Source organism: Ahaetulla prasina, chromosome 16, assembly GCF_028640845.1.
Source record: "Ahaetulla prasina isolate Xishuangbanna chromosome 16, ASM2864084v1, whole genome shotgun sequence".
Lineage (NCBI taxonomy): Eukaryota > Metazoa > Chordata > Lepidosauria > Squamata > Colubridae > Ahaetulla > Ahaetulla prasina.
This window is the reverse complement of record NC_080554.1, coordinates 5,026,516-5,047,500: the sequence shown is the minus strand read 5'-3', so window position 1 is coordinate 5,047,500 and position 20,985 is coordinate 5,026,516. Positions and strand designations below refer to the sequence as shown.

General features: G+C 44.3%; 1 protein-coding gene across 3 annotated transcripts in view; it reads left to right on the top strand.

Moving 5' to 3' along the window:
- The window catches only part of NTNG2 (netrin G2), a 77,947-nt gene that overhangs the window by 3,924 nt on the left and 53,038 nt on the right, over positions 1–20,985 (top strand). The window contains exons 2-3 of one of the 3 annotated variants that reach the window (XM_058159461.1): positions 813–1,125; positions 1,733–2,067. In XM_058159461.1, the coding sequence (XP_058015444.1) occupies positions 1,855–2,067 (213 nt within the window). In that variant the 5' untranslated portion in view covers positions 813–1,125; positions 1,733–1,854. Of the gene's footprint in view, positions 21–812; positions 2,068–20,985 lie in introns of all 3 variants that reach the window. The other 2 variants (XM_058159459.1, XM_058159462.1) reach the window with 2 other exon arrangements.

Sequence of the window (20,985 nt, the reverse complement as noted above, 5' to 3'; positions counted from 1 at the left end):
GCTTGGCCAAGCAATTGGAGGTGGGTGGGTGGGGGTCTTTGGCTTCCTGGTCGGGAGGGGAGGTGGGTGCAGAGTGGGGGGGGCAGGTGTCTCTGTCTGTAGTGGATTTTGCAAAAGCAGAACTCTGGGAACTGGGATCTTTCTTTCCCAGATGCCCAGGGGGAAAAGTGACAGCTCCTTCTGGTTTTTTTTTTTTTTTTTTGTGGTTTTTTTTTGGGGGGGATCCTCATGAATCTTTCAAATTGCTGCTACTGCTTTTCTTCCCGTGGTCCAGATGAATCTTTCTTGGCAGAAGCTGGGCTGAATTTTCAGTTGTGGGATACATTATTTATCGGGCTTTGGCTTCCTAAGGCTTCTGTCCTTGCTAGATGCTAGATTCCTGCTTATTCTTGTGCGGGGTTCTCTCTCTCTCTCTCTCTGTCTCTCTCTGTCTCTCTCTCTCTCTCTCTGTCTATCTATCTATCTATACACACACACACATACACATATGGCCACAGCTCTGGTTTTGTCATCATTCTGTAGATTGCAACGTGACCCGGATTTAACAGGAGGGAGAGAAAAAGGCAGGAAAAGAAATATATATATATATTCCTGCCTATATATATATATATATATATATATTGCACACCCGTCCTTTCGTGTAACACTAGAAGCCTCTTTCTGAGAAGTTGCTCTTTTAATGCTGTCTCAAGGGACTCTCTTTTTCCCTTCTCTTTTGCTGATACAAAACTTTCTTTTTTTTCCCCCACCCACCAGCTAATCTGACTTCTTTTTCTTCTTGTTTTTTTTTTTTTTTTAAATCTCTGTTGCAGGTTGCCGAAGGAGTGAGTTTCTCCTCTCTTGGATCATCGGGGAGAAACTGAACCTGCTTTGGAGGCCAATACGCTGAAGGGCGTGAAGCCAGGGGCCGTTTTCTACCGACGTCTCCCGTTTTCTGCAAAGAAGAAGAAGAAAGAGGAGGAAGGGGGGAAAAAGAAGGAGGGGGCACCAAATTCATGAATGATTATTTCTTAACAACAACAACAACAGCAACAACAACAACAACAAGCAAACGAAGAAAACCCAGAGGTTGAAACTGTCTTCTCAAACTTTATTGGCCAAGAGACTCGCTTCGGGAAGGGAAATGTGAGCCACGCATTCTTTTTTTTGTTTTATTTTTTTCCTTCTCTTTTTAGCCTCAAATGTTCTCTTCCTTAAAGAAGGTGAAAAGAAGCACTTGCCTCGTAGCCATTAGCGCTGGGTGGGAATGAAAACTTAACTGTACTCAACAACCCTGTAACTTTTTAAAGCCCTTCTTCACACAGACACTCCTCCTCTGTCACCTTCTTCTTCTTCTTCTTCTTCTTCTTCTTCTTCTTCTTCTTCTTCTTCTTCTTCTTCTTCTTCTTCTTCTTCTTCTTCTTCTTCTCCTTCTCCTCCTCCTCCTCCTCCTCTTTTCTTCTTCCCTTTCTCTCTCTCTCTCTCTCTCATATATGTCCTACCCCCGCTGCCCTCAGCTGGTCAGATTTCATTGCAAAATGAAAATTTGATAGCTCTCTTCATTGATCGGAGAGAGTCACCTCTGGCTACCTTCAACATCCCGGCTCGGGGGGCGCAGACATAACACCGAGACTGCTTAGCCGACAGAAGGATAGGATGAAGACTTGACGGCTGGGAAAGAGGGGCGCTTGGGAGAGCTGCTCCCCATGGCTAAGACGGAAAGGTAGAGACTGGCGCCTGTCGTCTTTTTCAGCTGGACCTTTCCAGGGTCGGTCTTCATTGGGAAGCTTCCATGCTGAGCCGGAGAACTCCCGCAAAACCAGTCTCTGACTTGCTCACCATTCGAGGATCCCTTCTGCTTGGCTGCTATTTGCCATGCTTCACCACGTGGCAATCTTATTGCATTGTCTTCCTCTGGTCATGGGACAGTATGACATCTGCAAATCCTGGGTCACCACGGACAATGGACCGATGTGGGAGTTTTACGCTTGCCAGCCCAAAGCTATGGCCATTAAAGACTTCGCGACGGTCCGGGTGGAGCCTTCTGGAATCACTTGTGGGGATCCTCCAGAGCGGTTTTGCACGCATGTAAGTAGATCGTCTTAATTTACGCCCCTGTTTTCGCTCCAGCGTGAAAGTACGCGCTTGTGCTATTCTCCCAAATTCTTGGTTGCCGTCCAACGCACAAAACACCTCGAAAAGGCGGTTGAGTGGGAAGGAAGGGATTTGAACAGTATGTCGCTTCGGTCAAGTTTCAACATCAGTTTGCGGTTTGATCAGTTTGCCTTTCAATAAAGGCCCCAAGGGATCCTTTGGCCCCAAGAAACGCTGCTTGGTCTCAATTCTTGGAGACACACAACACACCAGCGAAGGTGAGACAGGCCAGAGAAGTGAATTTTCAAAAAAATTGAATAGCTGTGTGTTGAATGTGTGCCTTAGGCGACGGTAAAGGTGGTGGGGAGGAAGAATTGGAAATCCAGTCTGAATCTGGTCCTTGGCGTTTCTAGCTTTTGTGCAAAATGTATTCTCTACGCAGAAAGCTCTCCTTTTTAGCCAAAGGTGTGCAAAAACACCTGGGGAAAACTCTTTTTCGGGAAGAAACTCTAAATTTTGAGTTTCGTGTGCCTTCGTGTCTTTCGTCCTGGATAGAATACCTGGGTCAGGTGTGAAAGGATGCGGGTTGAATCCCGTCTTCAACTGGGCATGAATCTTTCGTAAGAATTGCACTCGGCATTACGCTAGGGGACCTAATACAAAGAAAATTTGCTTTGCACCTGGGGGAAGTGGAATAGAACAAATCTATTTTAGTAGATAATAATAGAATCACAGGGACCTTGGAGGTCTTCTAACCCCCTGTCCATAGCAGGAGAACTTTGTTCCTTAGCTGAAGGAATCTGCTGAATTCTCAATTTCCTGGTAACCTAGGTGGCATTTCTCCAGGTATAGGGTGAGCCCAGCTTTACCTGGGTGCTCAAATGGTTTGTTTTAAGTGATGTGAGTGTTCTTCCCAGCTCTTACTGTAGATGAGTATGTCATCTGATTTTTATTTTATTTTATTTCTTAGCCACAGCTGCCCCATGTCGACCAAATGCTATTCTTGTACCCCAAAATAGGACATCCCCTGATAATAAGCCCAATACGGCTTTTGAGCACATGGCAATAAGGCCAAGAGCTTATTTCAGGGTTCCAAAAAATATAAGACAGGGCCTTATTTTTGGGAAAACATGGCACATTGAAAGAATAACCAACTAACAGAGTTGGAGGTGACGTTGGTCTTCTAATCCAAGCCCCCTGCTCAAGCAGAAGACCTTATTATATCATTCTGGAGTCTCCAAAAACTCCAGTGATGGAGCATCCACAAAGAGGGCCGGCGGCTTGGCAAACATTGCCTTCTCTTTGGATTGGTGTGATCTTACAAGAAGAGTTCTCCATTCCTCTGAAAACAATAGAATACCCTATCCCACCAGACTCGAAATCCTAGGCTTCGAAAACTTGGAACTCCGTCGCCTTCGACAAGACCTAAGCTTAACTCACAGAATCATCTATTGTAATGTCCTTCCTGTCAAAGACTACTTCAGCTTTAATTGCAATAATACTAGAGCAACTAATAGATTTAAACTTAATGTCAACCGCTTTAATCTAGATTGCAGAAAATATGACTTCTGTAACAGAATCATCAGTGCTTGGAATACTTTACCTGACTCTGTTGTCTCTTCCCATAATCCTAAAAGCTTTATCCAAAAACTTTCTACTATTGACCTCACCCCATTCCTAAGAGGACCATAAGGGGCGTGCATAAGCGCACAAACGTGCCTACCGTTCCTGTCCTATTGTTTTTCTTTTCTTCTTTCTATATATATGCTTATACCTCCTTATATTTACTCATATATGTTTATATACTATATAATCTTTTTGTATGATACCTACATATATTGTTGTGACAAAATAAAATAAATAAATAAATAAAATAAATAGTGGGATTGGCCAATATCCTTGATTCAACCCAAAGAGGGTAGATACTTGGCTAGGCCATCCAAGAGCTCACCTACTCTGGACATTGGGCGACCATCAAACTTTGCTACTTTGCTTACTTGACTGAAGTTTGTACAACTGTCTCCAGTTGGCTTTGTCATTTATAGATGGTTCTATTCGATCTATCTGGATCCCCTTTTCTACCTCAAGATCACGGGAAGTGTTAATACCACTTTATAAGGCCTTGGTAAGACCATACTTAGAATATTGCATCCAGTTCTTGTTGCCACGATGTAAAAAAAGATGTGGAGACTCTAGAAAGAGTGCAGAGAAGAGCAACAAAGAGGATTAGGGGACTGGAGGCTAAAACATATGAAGAACGGTTGCAGGAACTGGGTATGTCTAGTTTAATGAAAAGGAGGACTAGGGGAGACAGGATAGCTGTGTTCCAATATCTCAGGGGCTGCCCGAAAGAAGAGGGAGTCAAGCTATTCTCCAAAGCACCTGACGGCAGGACAAGAAGCAATGGATGAGAAATGATCAAGGAGAGAAGCAACCTAGAACTAAGGAGAAATTTCCTGACAGTTAGAACAATTGATCAGCAGAACAACTTGCCTCCAGAAATTGTAAATGTTCCAACCCTGGGAGTTTTTAAGAAGAGATTGGACAGCCATTTGTCTGAAATGGTAGAGGGTTAACAGATAACAGATTAACAGAGTTGGAAGGGACCTTGTAGGTCATCTAGTCCAACCCCCCGCCCAAGCAGAAGACCCTACACCATTTCTGACAAATGGCAGTCCAGTCTCTTCTTGAAAGCCTCCAGTGATGAAGCTCCCACAACTTCTGAAGGCAACTTCTGTTCCATTGGTGGAATGTTCTTTTCGTCAGAAAGTTCCTCCTTATTTCCAGGTTGAATCTCTCCTTGATCAGTTTCCATCCGTTATTTTTATATTATTATTATTATTATTATTATACATTATTATAGGCTTTCCTGACCAAGCAGGGGGTTGGACTAGAAGACCTCCAAGGTCCCTTCCGAGCCTGCCGTTGTGTTGTGTTATCTCATCCCGTCATATCCCTGATCCCAAAGATGATGGTCAGCAATGGCTTTACAAGAAGGTAGAGTAAGGGCGGGGGAAGATGTATTTAAGAGGTCTTTTTTATTATTATTATTCTCCCCGGTCAATTGAGCTGGGTAGACAAAATAAGTAGCGTTGGCTTTTTTTTTTTTATTGAAAGAGTTTTAAAAAACAAAAACATTTTTCCCCCTTTTTTCCCCCTCCCTCCCAAAAAACAAACAAAAAAAAACACCCCTTCCCCCCCCCCCCCGGCTTCCCGGGTCAATCACAAGGTATTGTTATACATAAACCAAGCATAGAATAAAATTTTCCCTTCCAATCCAAATAACCACATCCAAAGCTTTTCATCTCCCAACCCCCTCCCCATTACATAAAATAACTTTCTAATTATTCAAAGGCAATCTGATATTTCTTAATCTGATATCTGTTTTGTAGATAATCAATCCATTTTTCCATTCAATTAAATATTTTCCTGCGTATTGTCTTTTAAAACGCTGAGATTTTAGCCATCTCAGCCAAATTAATAACTTTCAATATCCATTCTTCTATTGTAGGTATCTCTTCTTCTTCCAGTATTGTCCAATCAACAGTCTTGCTGCTGTTATTAAATTCAGAATCAATTTAGTCTCAATCCCTGTACAATCCGTTATAATTCCCAAAAGGAAAAATTGTGGCAGGAACTTTATCTTCTTCTTCAGTACATTTTGAATAATCCACCAAATTCTTATCCAAAAGACCTTAATTTTCTTGCAAGTCCACCAAATATGAAAATATGTAGCATCATCACAATCACACCTCCAACATTTCGCTTGGATATTAGGATACATACATGATAATTTTTTGGGATCTAAGTGCCATCTATAAAACATCTTATAAAAATTTTCCCTTAAATTCTGTGCTTGTGTAAACTTAACAGTAGCGTTGGCTTTTTTAAGGATCGATAGCTGGGCTGGATTCCTGAATTTAAATATGGCCATGGTAGGAATAATCAGGGTCTCCTCGCTTCCTCATTAATTAGTGTCTAAACATGAAGATGGGTCTGGAAAATTAAGTGTGTGTGTGTGTAGACACAGACTGGGAGTTATCGTGCAAACTCAGGAAAGTGACGCGCATTTTGAATGTCTCTTGAAGCGTCAAGTCTGTGTGACGTCTCAAAGCTGTCCAGATGGTGTGGGACATCAATTCCCATCATCCCCAACGAGAAGAGCCTGCTGGCAAGGACTTTGTGTAAGAGCTGTCATCGGGAAGATATTCGTCTCCCAACGTTGTCCCGATGTGGAAGCATCGATGGTCATTTTTAACGGGGTTATTTTGCATTCCTTGACTGGGTTTGGCATAAAATTTACCAACTCAGGTGGCCGAGGAGATTAAAATGCAACTGCAGCATCTTGCGGGAATCTTACAATTCTCCCGTCGCGAGGACTGTGGTTAGACGGGTTCACTGGAGCGACCGACGTTCTGTTACTAAGCAAGGCCGTTGCTAAGCGAGGTTTGCTCCCCTTTTGCCACCATTCTTGCCACGGTTGTTGAGCGAGTCAATGCAGTTGTTAAGTTAGGAACGCAGTCGTGAAGGGAAGCTTTGACTTGGCTGGGAAGTCGCAAAAGGGGATGGCGTGACCCCGGGACGCTGCAACAGACATACGTACTTGCCAGTTGCCGAGCCCCCGAATTCTGGCCGTAGAGATGTTGCAATGGTCGTAAGCGTGGGAAATGGCCATAAGTCATCTTTTTCCAGTGTCGTAACTTCGAACGGTCATTAAACAAATGATTTCAAGTCAGGGACTAGTTGTCTTCAGTACATCAGTACAGCAACTCCTTGAGCAGAGGGGGGTTGGACTAGATGACCTACAAGGTCTCTTCCAGGTCTTCTATTCTATTCTATTCTATTCTATTCTATTCTATTCTATTCTATTCTATTCTATTCTTCTCTACTCTACTCTACTCTACAGAGGGGGGTTGGACTAGATGACCTACAAGGTCTCTTCCAGGTCTTCTATTCTACTCTACTCTACTCTACTCTACTCCACTCCACTCCACTCCACTCCACTCCACTCCATTCTATTCATTCCAATATTCTATTCTATTCTATTCTATTCTATTCTATTCTATTCTATTCTACTCTACTCTACTCTACTCTACTCTACTCTACTCTACTCCATTCCATTCTATTCATTCCAATATTCTATTCTACTCTACTCTACTCTACTCTACTCTACTCTACTCTATTCTACTCCATTCCATTCTATTCATTCCAATATTCTATTCTATTCTACTCTACTCTACTCTACTCTACTCTACTCTACTCTATTCTACTCCATTCCATTCTATTCATTCCAATATTCTATTCTATTCTACTCTACTCTACTCTACTCTACTCTACTCTACTCTACTCTACTCTACTCTACTCTACTCTACTCCATTCCATTCTATTCATTCCAATATTCTATTCTATTCTATTCTACTCTATTCTATTCTATTCTATTCTATTCTATTCTATTCTATTCTATTCTATTCTATTCTTCATTCCAATATTATTCTATTCTATTCTATTCTATTCTATTCTATTCTATTCTATTCTATTCTTATTCTTATTCTTATTCTTATTCCTATTATTTCTTATTGTGTTTTGTTCTGTTCTATTAACGGTGATTCCTTCCTTGGGTTTAAGATTTACTGTATTGTGTGAATATGGCTTGAAGGGTTTACAGTACACGCCACTGGTCCAGTAAGTTATGTGTGTGAGGCCACCACAAAGATGCCAATCCTCTTGCATTTTTGTGAGAAATACCCATGTAGAGGAGGAAAAAATCTATAACAATCCTTGTGCTGTGCCAGTAATGATGACAATAGTAGTGCTTTCATAAAGAATTAATAATAATGAGAAACTCTCAAAAGCTACTGAAAATAATGCTTCCATGTTGGTCGTTTCGTCCAGAACATAATTTTGGGAAGTTGTCCAAATTTGGGTTTCTTTGCATTATTTATTTACTGGAATCGCCGCTTGTAGTGTGCTATAACTTGCCCCTTCGTGATTGATTTAAATGAAATATAGTGGGTGAGATGGTGTTTTTTTTTTTTTTTTGAAATCATGACTTTCTCTATTTTTAATCATCTTTATTATTTTGGATTAAAACCATCTTCCGTCTTAAAGAAAAACGAACATTTTGACAAGGAATCATCCTTTTTTTTAAAGACCCCATAATCCCTTGCATCTGGGCAACGGAATGGAGCTGAGTGTTTACTGGCCGGATGCCCTTCCTGTCGCCAATGCGGAGTTTTGTTTTGTTTTGTTCTTCAGCAGATGTATTCTCAGTGTGCCCAAAGAGAGAACATTTTGACAAGGAATGAGAAGTACAAACTAAAAATGCATCCAAAGAGGGAGAAAAAAAACAAAAAACAAATTTTATGCTTGGCATCAGTCACTGTTTATCAGTGAATTCGTTATAGATAGTCCTCCACTTACGGTCACAATTAACCGTTGCTGAGCGAAGCAGTTGTTAAGTGAGCTTTGCTCCATTTTACGACCTTTCTTGCCTTCACCCGGTTGTTAAGTGAATATGGTTTCCCCTTAGACTTCGCTTGTCAGAAGGTCGCAAAAAGGGGATCACATGACCCCGGGACACTGCGACCGTTGTAAGTATGAGTCAATTGACAAGCGTCCGAATTTTGATCTCATGATCAAGGGGATGTAACGCCAACAGTTGTAAGCGCAAAAAAACGGTCGCAAGTCACTTTTTTTCAGCGCCGTTGTAACTTTGAACAGGTTGTAAGTCAAGGACTATGGGTGAGTTTGCACGCCATGCAGGGGTGAAACGCTCCTGGTTCGGACCGGTTCGGCTGAGCCGGTAGCGACTGCGGCTGGTGGTTCAGAGAACCGGTCGTGATGGCGGCTTCAGGCTCCGCACACCCGCCTGGTTGTCATTACTTCCTGGTTTTAACCAGGAAGTAACCTGTTTTTTACCCTCTGCGCATGCACAGAAGGGTTTGCGCCAGTGGTGGGTTTCAATTTTTTTTACTACCGGTTCTGTGGGTGTGGCTTGGTGGGCGTGGCATGGCTTGGTGGGCGTGGCAGGAGAAGCATACTGTAAAATCTCCATTCCCACTCCACTCCAGGGGAAGGATTCTGTAAAATCTCCATCCCCCCCCCCCCAATCCAGGAGAAGGATACTGCAAAATCCCCATTTCCTCCATATAAACTGGGACTCAGGAAGCAGAGAATAGATGGGGGCGGGGCCAGTCAGAATTTTTACTACGGGTTCTCCGAACTACTCAAAATTTCTGCTACCGGTTCTACAGAACTGGTCAGAACCTCTGGTTTGTGCATGTGCAGAGGGTCGGCACGTGTCCTTCCGAACCGGTAGGGAAAGTAAGTAGATTTCACCCTCGATGGCATGTATAGCCAACGACCATGGTTTTATGAATCGCAAAGTCACGGCATGCCAACCAGGTTTGTTGAATGAGGTTCCGCGCGGCAGCTGTGACTCACAGCTAGTGTGAAGTGTAAGAGAATGCTTTATAAATGCCTAGAAGTGAAAGGTGTGTGTATATATACCTGAAGTGTGAAAATATTGGTTCTTTGGCTTTGCCGCTTCTTTGAAGTGGAGGAGCCCATTAGCTCAGATGGAACCTTTTTAATTAAAAATAATCCCGCTGTTTTGTCAACTACTTTATAAATCATCGCAGAGCCTCTTGATTTCGCAACTGTCTTGCAAATAGATCTATAAAAGTTACCAGCCGGAGGGATAGTAAAAGAGGAGGATTAATTGGCTGGTCTAGACATCTCCGCTGTGATGGTACGGTGAAGGTGTCCAAGTAAGAGCAGGGAGCTAGAACCTGGAACATAGAATAACAGAGAGTTCGAAGGGACCTTGGAGGTCATCTAATCCAACCCAAGCAGGAGACCCTACACCGTTTCTGACAGATGGCAGTCCAGTCCCTTCTTGAAAGCCTCCAGGGATGAAGCTCCCACAACTTCTGAAGGCACCGTGTTCGACCCCTCTCCTTCGGGTTCGACCTAGTCATCTCTTACACCAGGAGTCCCCAACCTTGGTCACTTTAAGACTTATGGACTTCAACTCCCAGAATGCTGGCTGAGGAATTCTGGGAGTTGAAGCCCATAAGCCCATAAGTCTCCCAGGGTCCTTGAGTGGCTCAGACTGCTAAGACAGTTTGTTATTAACAGCAGCTGCTTGCAATTACTGCAGGTTCAAGTCCCACCAGGCCCAAGGTTGACTCAGCCTTCCATAAGGTAGGTAAAATGAGGACCCAGATTGTTGGGGGGGCAATAAAAGTTGACTTTGTATATAATATACAAATGGATGAAGACTATTGCTTAACACAATGTAAGCCGCCCTGAGTCTTCGGAGAAGGACGGGATATAAATGCAAATTAAAAAAAAAAAGTCTTAATGTTGTGAAGGTTGGAGACCCCTGTCCTACACCATCTAAGATATGGATTGGTCAACCCAACCGACCAGGGTGAATCTATACCAATTCAGACAAATGGCAGTCCAGTCTCTTCTTGGAAGCCTCCAGTGATGGAAGCGGTTCCGCGGATTAATTGTTCTCCCTGTCAGGAAATTTCTCCTTAGTTCTAGGTTGGTTGTCTGCTTGATGAGTTTCCATCCATTGCTTCTTGTTCTGCCTTTCGGGCAGGGTTTCTTGCTCGAGTAGAGGGTTGGACTAGAAGACCTTCAAGATCCCTTCCAACCCTATTATTCTATGTTCTGGGTTCTCTTGAGATTTACTCAAGGACATCTCAACTCCACCTGAACCATTAGGGGAATCCATTCATTGATATATTATTTTTTTTCCCCAACTTCATCTTCTGCCTTCAGAGACAAGACGTTCCAATGATGAATTGTTCTCACTGTCAGGAAATTTCTCAAGTTGCTTTGCTCCTTGATGAGTTTCTCCTTAGTTCTAGGTTGCTTCTCTCCTTGATCATTTCTCATCCATTGCTTCTTTGTCCTGCCTTCAGGTGCTTTGGAGAATAGCTTGACTCCCTCTTCATTGGGGCAGCCCTGGAGATATCGGAAGACTGCTATCCTGTCTTCTCTAGTCCTTCTTTTCATTAAAGTAGACATGCCCAGTTTCTGCAACCGTTCTTCATATGTTTTAGCTTCCTACAGTCCCCAAATCATCTTTGTTGCTCTTCTCTGCACTCTTTCTAGAGTCTCCACATTTATTTTTTTTTGGTATCAAGGTGTCCAAAACTGTTTATGTATTCCGTCTTGAATTCCAGGAAGTTGCTCAATGCATGGAATGAAGAAAGCGAAAGTGGGGATGAAACTGGATTTCCCACCCTCAAATTTGGATTATTTTCCTTGTCTCCAAATGTCACCAGCCATCCTGGGCTCTACAGCCACAAGGAAGGAGAGCTGAGGGCAAAAATACCGCCTTGCATAACAAGGCAGGGAGCTAATGATGTTTTTTAGATCAAAGGTAAAACTCAGGAGGAGAAAAGAAAAAAAAAACCCTAAAGGTCGGTTTTAGATCTCATTATCGGCTTGGAGATGCTGAATAATGGATGGAGAGGAGCATTAGGGGCATAATTCTCTCTCTCTCTCTGGTTTTGTTTTTTTTTGCCTTCTTTTTTTAAAAAATGTTTAAAAAAAGTACCGGTAAAAACTCTTAACTAGTTCCGTGTCTTTGTTTCTAAAGTTTCAGAAACTGGCATTTGAAGCCATTGGCACATATTGGATATAATTAAGGGGTGAAGGAGGAAATGAACAGGTATTTCTAGGCTCTCACCCCGAAATATATAATATATATATATATATAGCTAGCATGTGGGGCAAACATAGCCATGATGGGTTGCAGGGCCTCTGGTGGCTCAACAGACTAATGCAGTCTGTTATTAACAGCAGCTGCTTGCAATTACTGCAGGTTCAAGTCCCACCAGGCCCAAGGTTGACTCAGCCTTCCATCCTTTATAAGGTAGGTAAAATGAGGACCCAGATTGTTGGGGGCAATAAGTTGACTTTGTATATAATATACAAACGGATGAAGACTATTGCTTGACATAGTGTAAACCGCCCTGAGTCTTCGGAGAAGGGCGGGATATAAATGCAAAAAAAAACCAAAAAAAAAAAACCCACGGTGACAACGCTGTTGCGTGGACCCAACTGTAGGAGATAACAGAATAACAGAGTTGGAAGGGATATTGTAGTAGGGGTGAAATCTAAAAATTTTCCCAACCGGTTCTGTGGGTGTGGCTTAAATTGGTGGGTGTGGCTTGGTGGTCAGGTGACTGGGTGGGCGTGGCCAATAACAATAAATAATAAAAATAATTAAACAAAGTACACAAAACAAGAAGAGGTACCAAAAACCAACTTTCACACTTTACACACAACACAACACAACACAACACAACACAACTGACTCACACACAATGTAAAAGTAGCTGCACTTCACCCAAAATGGCCCCTGCAACAAGCAGGGACCTCACACGGCCACAAAAAGCTCAAAAACCAACTTTCACACTTTACACACACACAACACAACACAACTGACTCTCACACAAGATAACAAAGGCTCTTGGCAGACGCTAGCTATTCTGCTGCCAGAGCTAATCGTGCCGGCTAATTAAGCCATCACTCGGACGGAGGCGAAGGAGGACAGAACACAACGGCTTAGCGCAAGGAGGGAATAAGGGTTGTTGAGTTTATTTCAGGCTCGGTACAATGGTTGTAAGCAGTAGCCAACCCGTGAGTAGATGGACAGATTTTGTTGTTGGTCATTGGCTAAGTCATGTCCAAGTCTTCGTGACCCCACAGACCATAGCACACCAAATTCCTAGTCATTGCGTTGATGACCCTATCCAGTGGTGGAATTCAGCCAGTTCGCACCACGTCGGGAGAACCGGTTGTTAACTTACTGAGCAGTTTGGCAAACTGGTTGTTGGAAGGAATTATTAGGGCAGAGAACCGCTTGTTAAATTACTTGAATCCCACCGCTGACCCTAACTAACCATCTCACCTTCCACTGTCCCCTTCTCGTTTTGCCTTCCGTCTTTCCCAACATCAGGGTCTTCTCCAAGAAGTCCTCTCTTCTCATTAGGTGGCCAACTAAACAAAGCTTTAGCTTCAAGGTCTGTCCTTCCAAAGGTTCCATCTCCTTCAGGATCGCGTGATCCCGGGAGAGTGAAACCGTCATAAATGCGAGTCGCTTGCCGAGCGTCTGAATTTTGCTCATGAGACCGTGGGGATGCTGCAAAGGTCGTAAGGATGAAAAACGCTCATCAATCATTTTTTTCCCCAGTGCCGTTTGTAGCTTCGAACGGTCACTAAGCAAAGTTTGGTAACTTTGAGGATTACCTGTATTCCACTTGGGTACCAATGCTCTAAATTCAGCCAGCTTTAGTCCTGTCTCACCATTCCCCCCCCCCCACACACACTTTGTGTGTTGTGGCCTGTCAGCAGCCGAATCAGAGGAGGAGGAGGAGGAGGCGTGGGAGTCAGGGCCAGCGTCAAGGCAACCTGAGAGCTCCGAGGGGAAAGAGAATATGGAACTATCAGACAGAGAGAAACAGAGGCGGAGCCTGAGCCATCCGTCAGCCCTCCAATGGAGAGTCAACAACCTCCAGGTCTGGAGGTAGCTGATAAGGAGGAGGACGAACATCTGGGTCCAGTGCCTGATGCACGAATGTGCAGAAGGCAGAGGAGAGGAGAGCAGTGGAAATCTATGGCCCGGTCCTTGGGACCGAAAAGCCACCGTTGCGAACGGAGCCCCACCCGAGCTCTGGGGATAAAAGGCAGGGAGCGGAGACGAACAGAAATGGCAGATAACTATTTATCTCCCTGCCGGACAGACTTGTTAGCCTGCGGTGAGAGATAAAAATTTTTGCAGGGGCTGCCAGCGCTCCTAATAAAGGAATCTTTGAGTTCACTTCAGAGGGTTTGTCATGTTTGGTGAGCTGGGTCAGAACACCGCAGTGTGTAATGTTGCGAGGAAGTGGGGTTGTTTAGTGGTTTTGGGTATTTTGTTGACTTGTTTGCAGAGTTCCTCAAGTTCCAGTCGTTCCCGTTGGTGCCCTTCTCGGAGGGAATATTGCAAAAATGAATTGCAAATTCTCCTTCGGGTCTCGGAGAAAGGAAGAGAGGAGGGAGGGGCAGCGAACAGGCCCCAATGCAATTTGTGATTGAAAAGGGAAGAGAAATGGTGAAAAAAAAAAGTGTTTGCTTGAGCCAGATTCCTGCGGCTAAAAAAAATGAGAAATTATGCCGATGGGACAGAGCCAAGCTGCAGGATTGTTGGCGTTGCGCAGAATTCTATTTTGCATGGACATCAAAATGGTAATTAATTTAATTTGGGTTGGAGGACACCTGCACCCAAAAGGCTGATGTTATTCTCCCTTATGGGTGTATTTCCTAGTTGTCCCCAACTCTCTATGCATTTCCCCCACCCCACTTTATATTGCACGAATCAAGAAGAGGGCCGTGAAAATATTTACAGACCCCTCGCATCCTGGGCATAAACTGTTTCAACTCCTACCCCCAAAACGACGCTATAGAGCACTGCACACCAGAACAACTAGACACAAGAACAGTTTTTTCCCGAAGGCCATCACTCTGCTAAACAAATAATTCCCTCAACACTGTCAAACTATTTACTGAATCTGCACTACTATTAATCTTCTCATAGTTCCCATCACCCATCTCTTTCCACTTATGGCTGTATGACTGTAACTTTGTGGCTGGTAATCCTTATGATTTATATTGATATATTGACCATCAATTGTGTTGTAAATGTTGTACCTTGATGAACGTATCTTTTCTTTTATGTACACTGAGAGCCTATGCACCAAGACAAATTCCTTGTGTGTCCAATCACACTTGGCCAATAAAAATTCTATTCTATTCTATTTTATTATGAACGCATCAGGGAAACTAGAAAATAACATTTCTAAGGAAGATCTTCAGCTTCAGAAAACCAGAATTTGCTCATCTGGGCAATGGGCCCCGCCCGAGAGAGAGAAAGTTAGTTTCTTATTTATTTCTCGGTCTGTCACAGGGAAAACAAAGTTTTTACAGCCTCCGGCTCTCCTCTCGTAAAATAACTTTTTTTCAGAGGGCTGGGAATGACGAACCATTTCATCGGAGAGACATAGTAGCGGCAAATTTAGCCTTTTCCTTTCCCTTGATTACTTCGGTGGCAAGGAAGCTATTATTTTTTTCTTCTTCTCCTTTTTGAGAAAAATAGATTTCTGCTTTTGTCCGGGAGACATTTACGCGTCTAGTCCAAGTCTTAATTTCTGAGAAGGTATCATTGGGGAAAAGCAGCTAGGAAGGTTGTGATATTTATGAATGTTTTGGGGAAATATTCGTCCAGACAAGAAGCTGAAACTAAGGAGTTCCGTCGCTACCTATTTTAGAAGGGAATATTTGTAGCTCGCTGATGACGTTGTCTAGTTTGGTAATGAAAGGTCTGCGAGAAAACCACCGAGCTCAGAGAGCACCAGGGACTCCATAAACCTTCCTCCCCCTCCTTCTCCTCTCCACAAGCCCCATGCTCTTTTAGCACTGATGAAGTTACCTAGTTTGGTAATGGAACATCTGCAAGAAAACCACCAAGCTCAGAGAGCATCAAGGACCACATAACCCTTCCTCCTCCTCCTCTTCCTCCTCCTCCTCCTCCTCCTCCTCCTCCTCCTCTTCCTTTCCCTTCTCCTCCCAATTTCCTCCCCTCCACCCACTCCCTTCCAGCACTGATGACGTTACCTAGTTTGGTAATGAAACATCTGCAAGAAAACCACCAAGCTCAGAGAGCATCAAGGACCACATAACCCTTCCTCCTCCTCCTCTTCCTCTTCCTCCTCCTCCTCCTCCTCCTCTTCCTTTCCCTTCTCCTCCCAATTTCCTCCCCTCCACCCACTCCCTTCCAGCACTGATGACGTTACCTAGTTTGGTAATGGAACATCTGCAAGAAAACCACCAAGCTCAGAGAGCATCAAGGACCACATAACCCTTCCTCCTCCTCCTCCTCCTCTTCCTCCTCCTCCTCCTCCTCCTCCTCCTCCTCTTCCTTTCCCTTCTCCTCCCAATTTCCTCCCCTCCACCCACTCCCTTCCAGCACTGATGACGTTACCTAGTTTGGTAATGGAACATCTGCAAGAAAGCCACCAAGCTCAGAGAGCATCAAGGACCACATAACCCTTCCTCCTCCTCCTCTTCCTCCTCCTCCTCCTCCTCCTCCTCCTCCTCCTCCTCCTCCTCTTCCTTTCCCTTCTCCTCCCAATTTCCTCCCCTCCACCCACTCCCTTCCAGCACTGATGACGTTACCTAGTTTGGTAATGGAACATCTGCAAGAAAACCACCAAGCTCAGAGAGCATCAAGGACCACATAACCCTTCCTCCTCCTCCTCCTCCTCTTCCTCCTCCTCCTCCTCCTCCTCTTCCTTTCCCTTCTCCTCCCAATTTCCTCCCCTCCACCCACTCCCTTCCAGCACTGATGACGTTACCTAGTTTGGTAATGAAACATCTGCAAGAAAACCACCAAGCTCAGAGAGCATCAAGGACCACATAACCCTTCCTCCTCCTCCTCTTCCTCCTCCTCCTCCTCTTCCTTTCCCTTCCCCTCCCAATTTCCTCCCCTCCACCCACTCCCTTCCAGCACTGATGACGTTACCTAGTTTGGTAATGAAACATCTGCAAGAAAACCACCAAGCTCAGAGAGCATCAAGGACTAAATAACCCTTCCTCCTCCTCAACTGAGCCCAGAATGTCTGTTGTTAAATGAATGTTGCACAAAAAGTATTACAACTTTGCTTCGGCCCTGTCGCTGAGTGAATTACCGCAGCTGATAAAGTTAGTAACCCGGTTGTTTCAGTTTCAGCACAGCATGATTAGCGCAAGAAGAAAAAAAATCTGCCTCCCCAGCGATTTGGCCTCCTTGCAGCAAACAGCAAACAGCAGAGGTTGAAAATGGGGCGCACAGAGGCAGCAATGGCAATCCCTGCAGCCTGAAACAGCTGATGGTTGGGAGGCCGACTCAACCGACAAGCAGCTGCTTGTGCTAATCAGGCTGTGCTGAAGCTGAAACGGGCTGTTTGCTGTTTCCTGCAAGGAGGTAAATTGCTGTGAGGCAGAGGCCAAAGGGAGGGAGTCGGCGGGTGGGTGGGGTTACATTCGGTGTATAAGATGTACCCAAATTTTCACCCTCTTTTTTGTGGGGGGGTGGTGTTTGGAAACGTGTGTCTTATACTCCGAAAAATACGGTAATCGTCATTGGTTTGGAGCAGCTTTCGGGATAGCTAAATATTTCAAGAAGTATTCAGGCTAAGACTTGGCTAAGTCTTGGATAGTCCCATGGCTTCCTTTGATCTCTTTTAAGATCGCTTTAAGAAGAAGGTCATGAGATGGCCTTCAAGATGCCACCACCAACTTACTACTTTTGAAACACGAGGCGTTTCTGAACACAATCCCACCCCACCTCTCCTGAATCATCATAAATTTGATGAGTCTGCCATTTGGGATGCGGGGTGTGTGTGTGTTAAATGAAGCGTCAACGAGGACTGTTGTGTTATGCATGGATGAGTTCAGAAATCCAGGTCAAAGGAAGAAATTCGTTCGCCAACATCTGCACCTGGATGAAAGCAAGTCTACCTTTTACGGGTCCTGTTCTCTTCCTCTATTTGTGACACTCTGGAAAGGAAAAGCTGGCTGGATAGAAGAGAATGGGTGAAATCAAGGAATCTTATCATAACCTATTTAACTATATCTAGTGTAATTAATTGGACTATAGCCAAGAAATTAAAAGACGCTTGCTCCTGGGGAGGAAAGCTATGGCAAATCTAGACAGTGTACTAAAAAGCAGAGACATCACCCTGCCAACAAAAGTGCGTCTAGTCAAGGCTCTGGTTTTCCCAGTTGCAATGGATGGCTGTGAAAGCTGGACCGTAAGGAAGGCTGAGTGCCAAAGAATGGAGGCCTTTGAACTCTGGTGCTGGAGAAGACTCCTGCGAGTCCCTTGGACTGCGAGGCGATCCAACCGGTCAGTCCTAGAGGAGATCAACCCTGACTGCTCTTTAGAAGGCCAGATCCAGAAGAGGAAACTCAAATACTTTGGCCACCTGATGAGAAGGAAGGAAGGACTCCCTGGAGAAGAGCCGAATGCTGGGAACGATGGAGGGCAAAAGAAGAAGGGGACGACAGAGAATGAGGTGGCTGGATGGAGTCACCAAAGCAGTCGGGGTGAGCTTAAAAGGTCTCCGGGAGATGGTAGAGGACAGGAAGGCCTGGAGAAATGTTATCCATGGGGTCACAATGGGTCGGACAAGACTTCACAACTAAAAGCAACAACAACAAGTCTAATGAAAAGAAGGATCAGGGGTGACATAGTAGCAGTCTTTCAATGTCTCAAGGGCTGCCACAAAGAAGGTGGGGGTCAAGGTATCCTCCAAAGCTCAAGAAGGACGGATGGAAACTCATCAAGGAGAGAAGCAACCTGGGATTAGGGAGAAATTTCCCCGAGAGTGAGGATAATTAATCAGTGGAACTCCTTGCCTCCATAAATTGTAAATGCTCCAAACACTGGAGGTTTTTAAGAAGAGATTGGACAACCATTTGTCCAGAAAGGGATAGGGTCTCCTGCTTGAGTTGGGCTGAGTTGGGTTGAGTTGGGTTGAGTTGGGTTGAGTTGGGTTGAGTTGGGTTGAGTTGGGTTGGACTAGAAGATCTCCAAAGTCTTTCCACCTCTATTATTCTGTTATAATCAGTGGAACGGCTTGCCTTTAGAAGCTGTGGACGCTCCATCCATGGAGGTTATCAAGAAGGGATTGGACGTCCGTTTGTCTGGAATGGTGCAGGGTCTCCTGCTTGAGCAGGAAGTTGGACTAGAAGACCTCCAAGGTCCCTTTCAACTCTGTTATTCTGTACTCTTCTCCTTTCTTTCTGCGCCAACTCAGAAAGCTCAAACTGCCCAAGGAGCTGCTGATTCAGTTCTACAGAGGAATTATTGAGTCTGTCATTTGCACCTCTATAACTGTCTGGTTCGGTTCTGCAACCCAACAAGAAAAACACAGACTTCAGAGGATCATTAGAACTGCAGAAAAAACAATTGCTACCAACCTGCCTTCCATTGAGGACCTGTATACCGCACGAATCAAGAAGAGGGCCGTGAAAATAATTACAGACCCCTCGCATCCAGGACATAAACTGTTTCAACTCCTACCCTCAAAACGACGCTATAGAGCACTGCACACCAGAACAACTAGACACAAGAACAGTTTTTCCCCGAAGGCCATCACTCTGCTAAACAAATAATTCCCTCAACACTGTCAAACTATTTACTAAATCTGCACTACTATTAATCTTCTCATCTTTCCCGTCACCAATTTCTTTCCACTTATGACTGTATGACTGTAACTTTGTTGCTGGCAACCCTTATGATTTATATTGATATATTGACCATCGTTTGTGTTGTAAATGTTGTACCTTGATGAACGTATCTTGTCTTTTTATGTACATTGAGAGCGTATGCACCAAGACAAATTCCTTGTGTGTCCAATCACACTTGGCCAATAAAAAATTCTATTCTACTCTATTCTATTCTATTTCAAGAGAGAGGGAAGGCCTTTCCTAACTCGCACAACCCTTGTTTCAGTTTCATTGCAATCCTGTCTGGAAACGATCATAAATTCCCCCTAATTCTTTCGCCAGTCAAGCGCCCAGCCGTTGCTAATTCAAGTTAAGCAGCTGCGACATTAAGAGAAATGAAGACTAATTTACTGCTGCTAAAGCAAGCATCCAACTCCCAATTTGTCGCTACAAGAAAGTCTTTGGAGACCCTCACGCCGTGAGGATCCCATGCTGAACTTCAGGAAGGTCTACGCCAAGGGCTGCATAAACAGAGGGATAAAATCAAGATCACGTGAAGTGTTAGTGCCACTTTTCAATGCCTTGGTAAGGCCACACTTGGAATATTGCATCCAGTTTTGGTCTCCACGATGTAAAAAAGATGTGGAGACTCTAGAAAGAGTGCAGAGAAGAGCAACAAAGATGATTAGGGGACTGGAGGCTAAAACATATGAAGAACGGTTGCAGGAACTGGGTATGTCTAATTTAATAAAAAGAAGGACAAGGGGAGACATGATAGCAGTGTTCCAATATCTCAGGGGTTGCCACAAAGAAGAGGGAGTCAAGCTCTTCTCCAAAGCACCTGAGGGTAGAACAAGAAGCAATGGGTGGAAACTGATCAAAGAAAGAAGCAACTTAGAACTCAGGAGAAATTTCCTGACAATTAGAACAATTAATAAGTGGAACGACTTGCCTGCAGAAGTTGTGAATGCTCCCACACTGGAAATTTTTAAGAAAATGTTGGATAACCATCTGACTGAGATGGTGTAGGGTTTCCTGCCTGGGCAGGGGGTTGGACTAGAAGGCCTCCAAGGTCCCTTCCAACTCTGTTGTTATGTTATGTTATGTTAAGGAAGTTCCTTTGCGCATGCATTCACACACGTGTAAGCCATTCCTGATTGACAGCAGTTTGTTTAGTGACCCTTCAAGGTTACAACGGTACTGGGGAAAAAAGGACCGCTTTTCGCCCTTAACGACCGTTGTGGCATCCCCACGGCCTCGAGATGCTTGGCAACTGACTCGTATTTATGACGGTGGCGTCGTCCTGGGGTTACGTCATCCCCTTTGCGAGCTTCTGGGAAGCGAAGTCAATGGGGCAGCCAGATTCACTGAACAACCAGGTTACTAACTGAACAACCGCAGCGATGCGCTTAAACAACAGTGGCAAGAAAGGTTATAAAACTGGGCAAAGCTCGTTTAGCAAATGTCTCACTTAACAACAGAAATACCGGGCTCCATTGTGGTCGGAAGTCGAACTTACATTTGAGACCTAACAAGCATGACCTCGCTTCCTTCCAAATGATGATGTTTAATACTAGCCAGGTTTAATACGTTAGCTACTCTAACATGGTTAAAAGAGGTGCGTGAACACAACTAAGG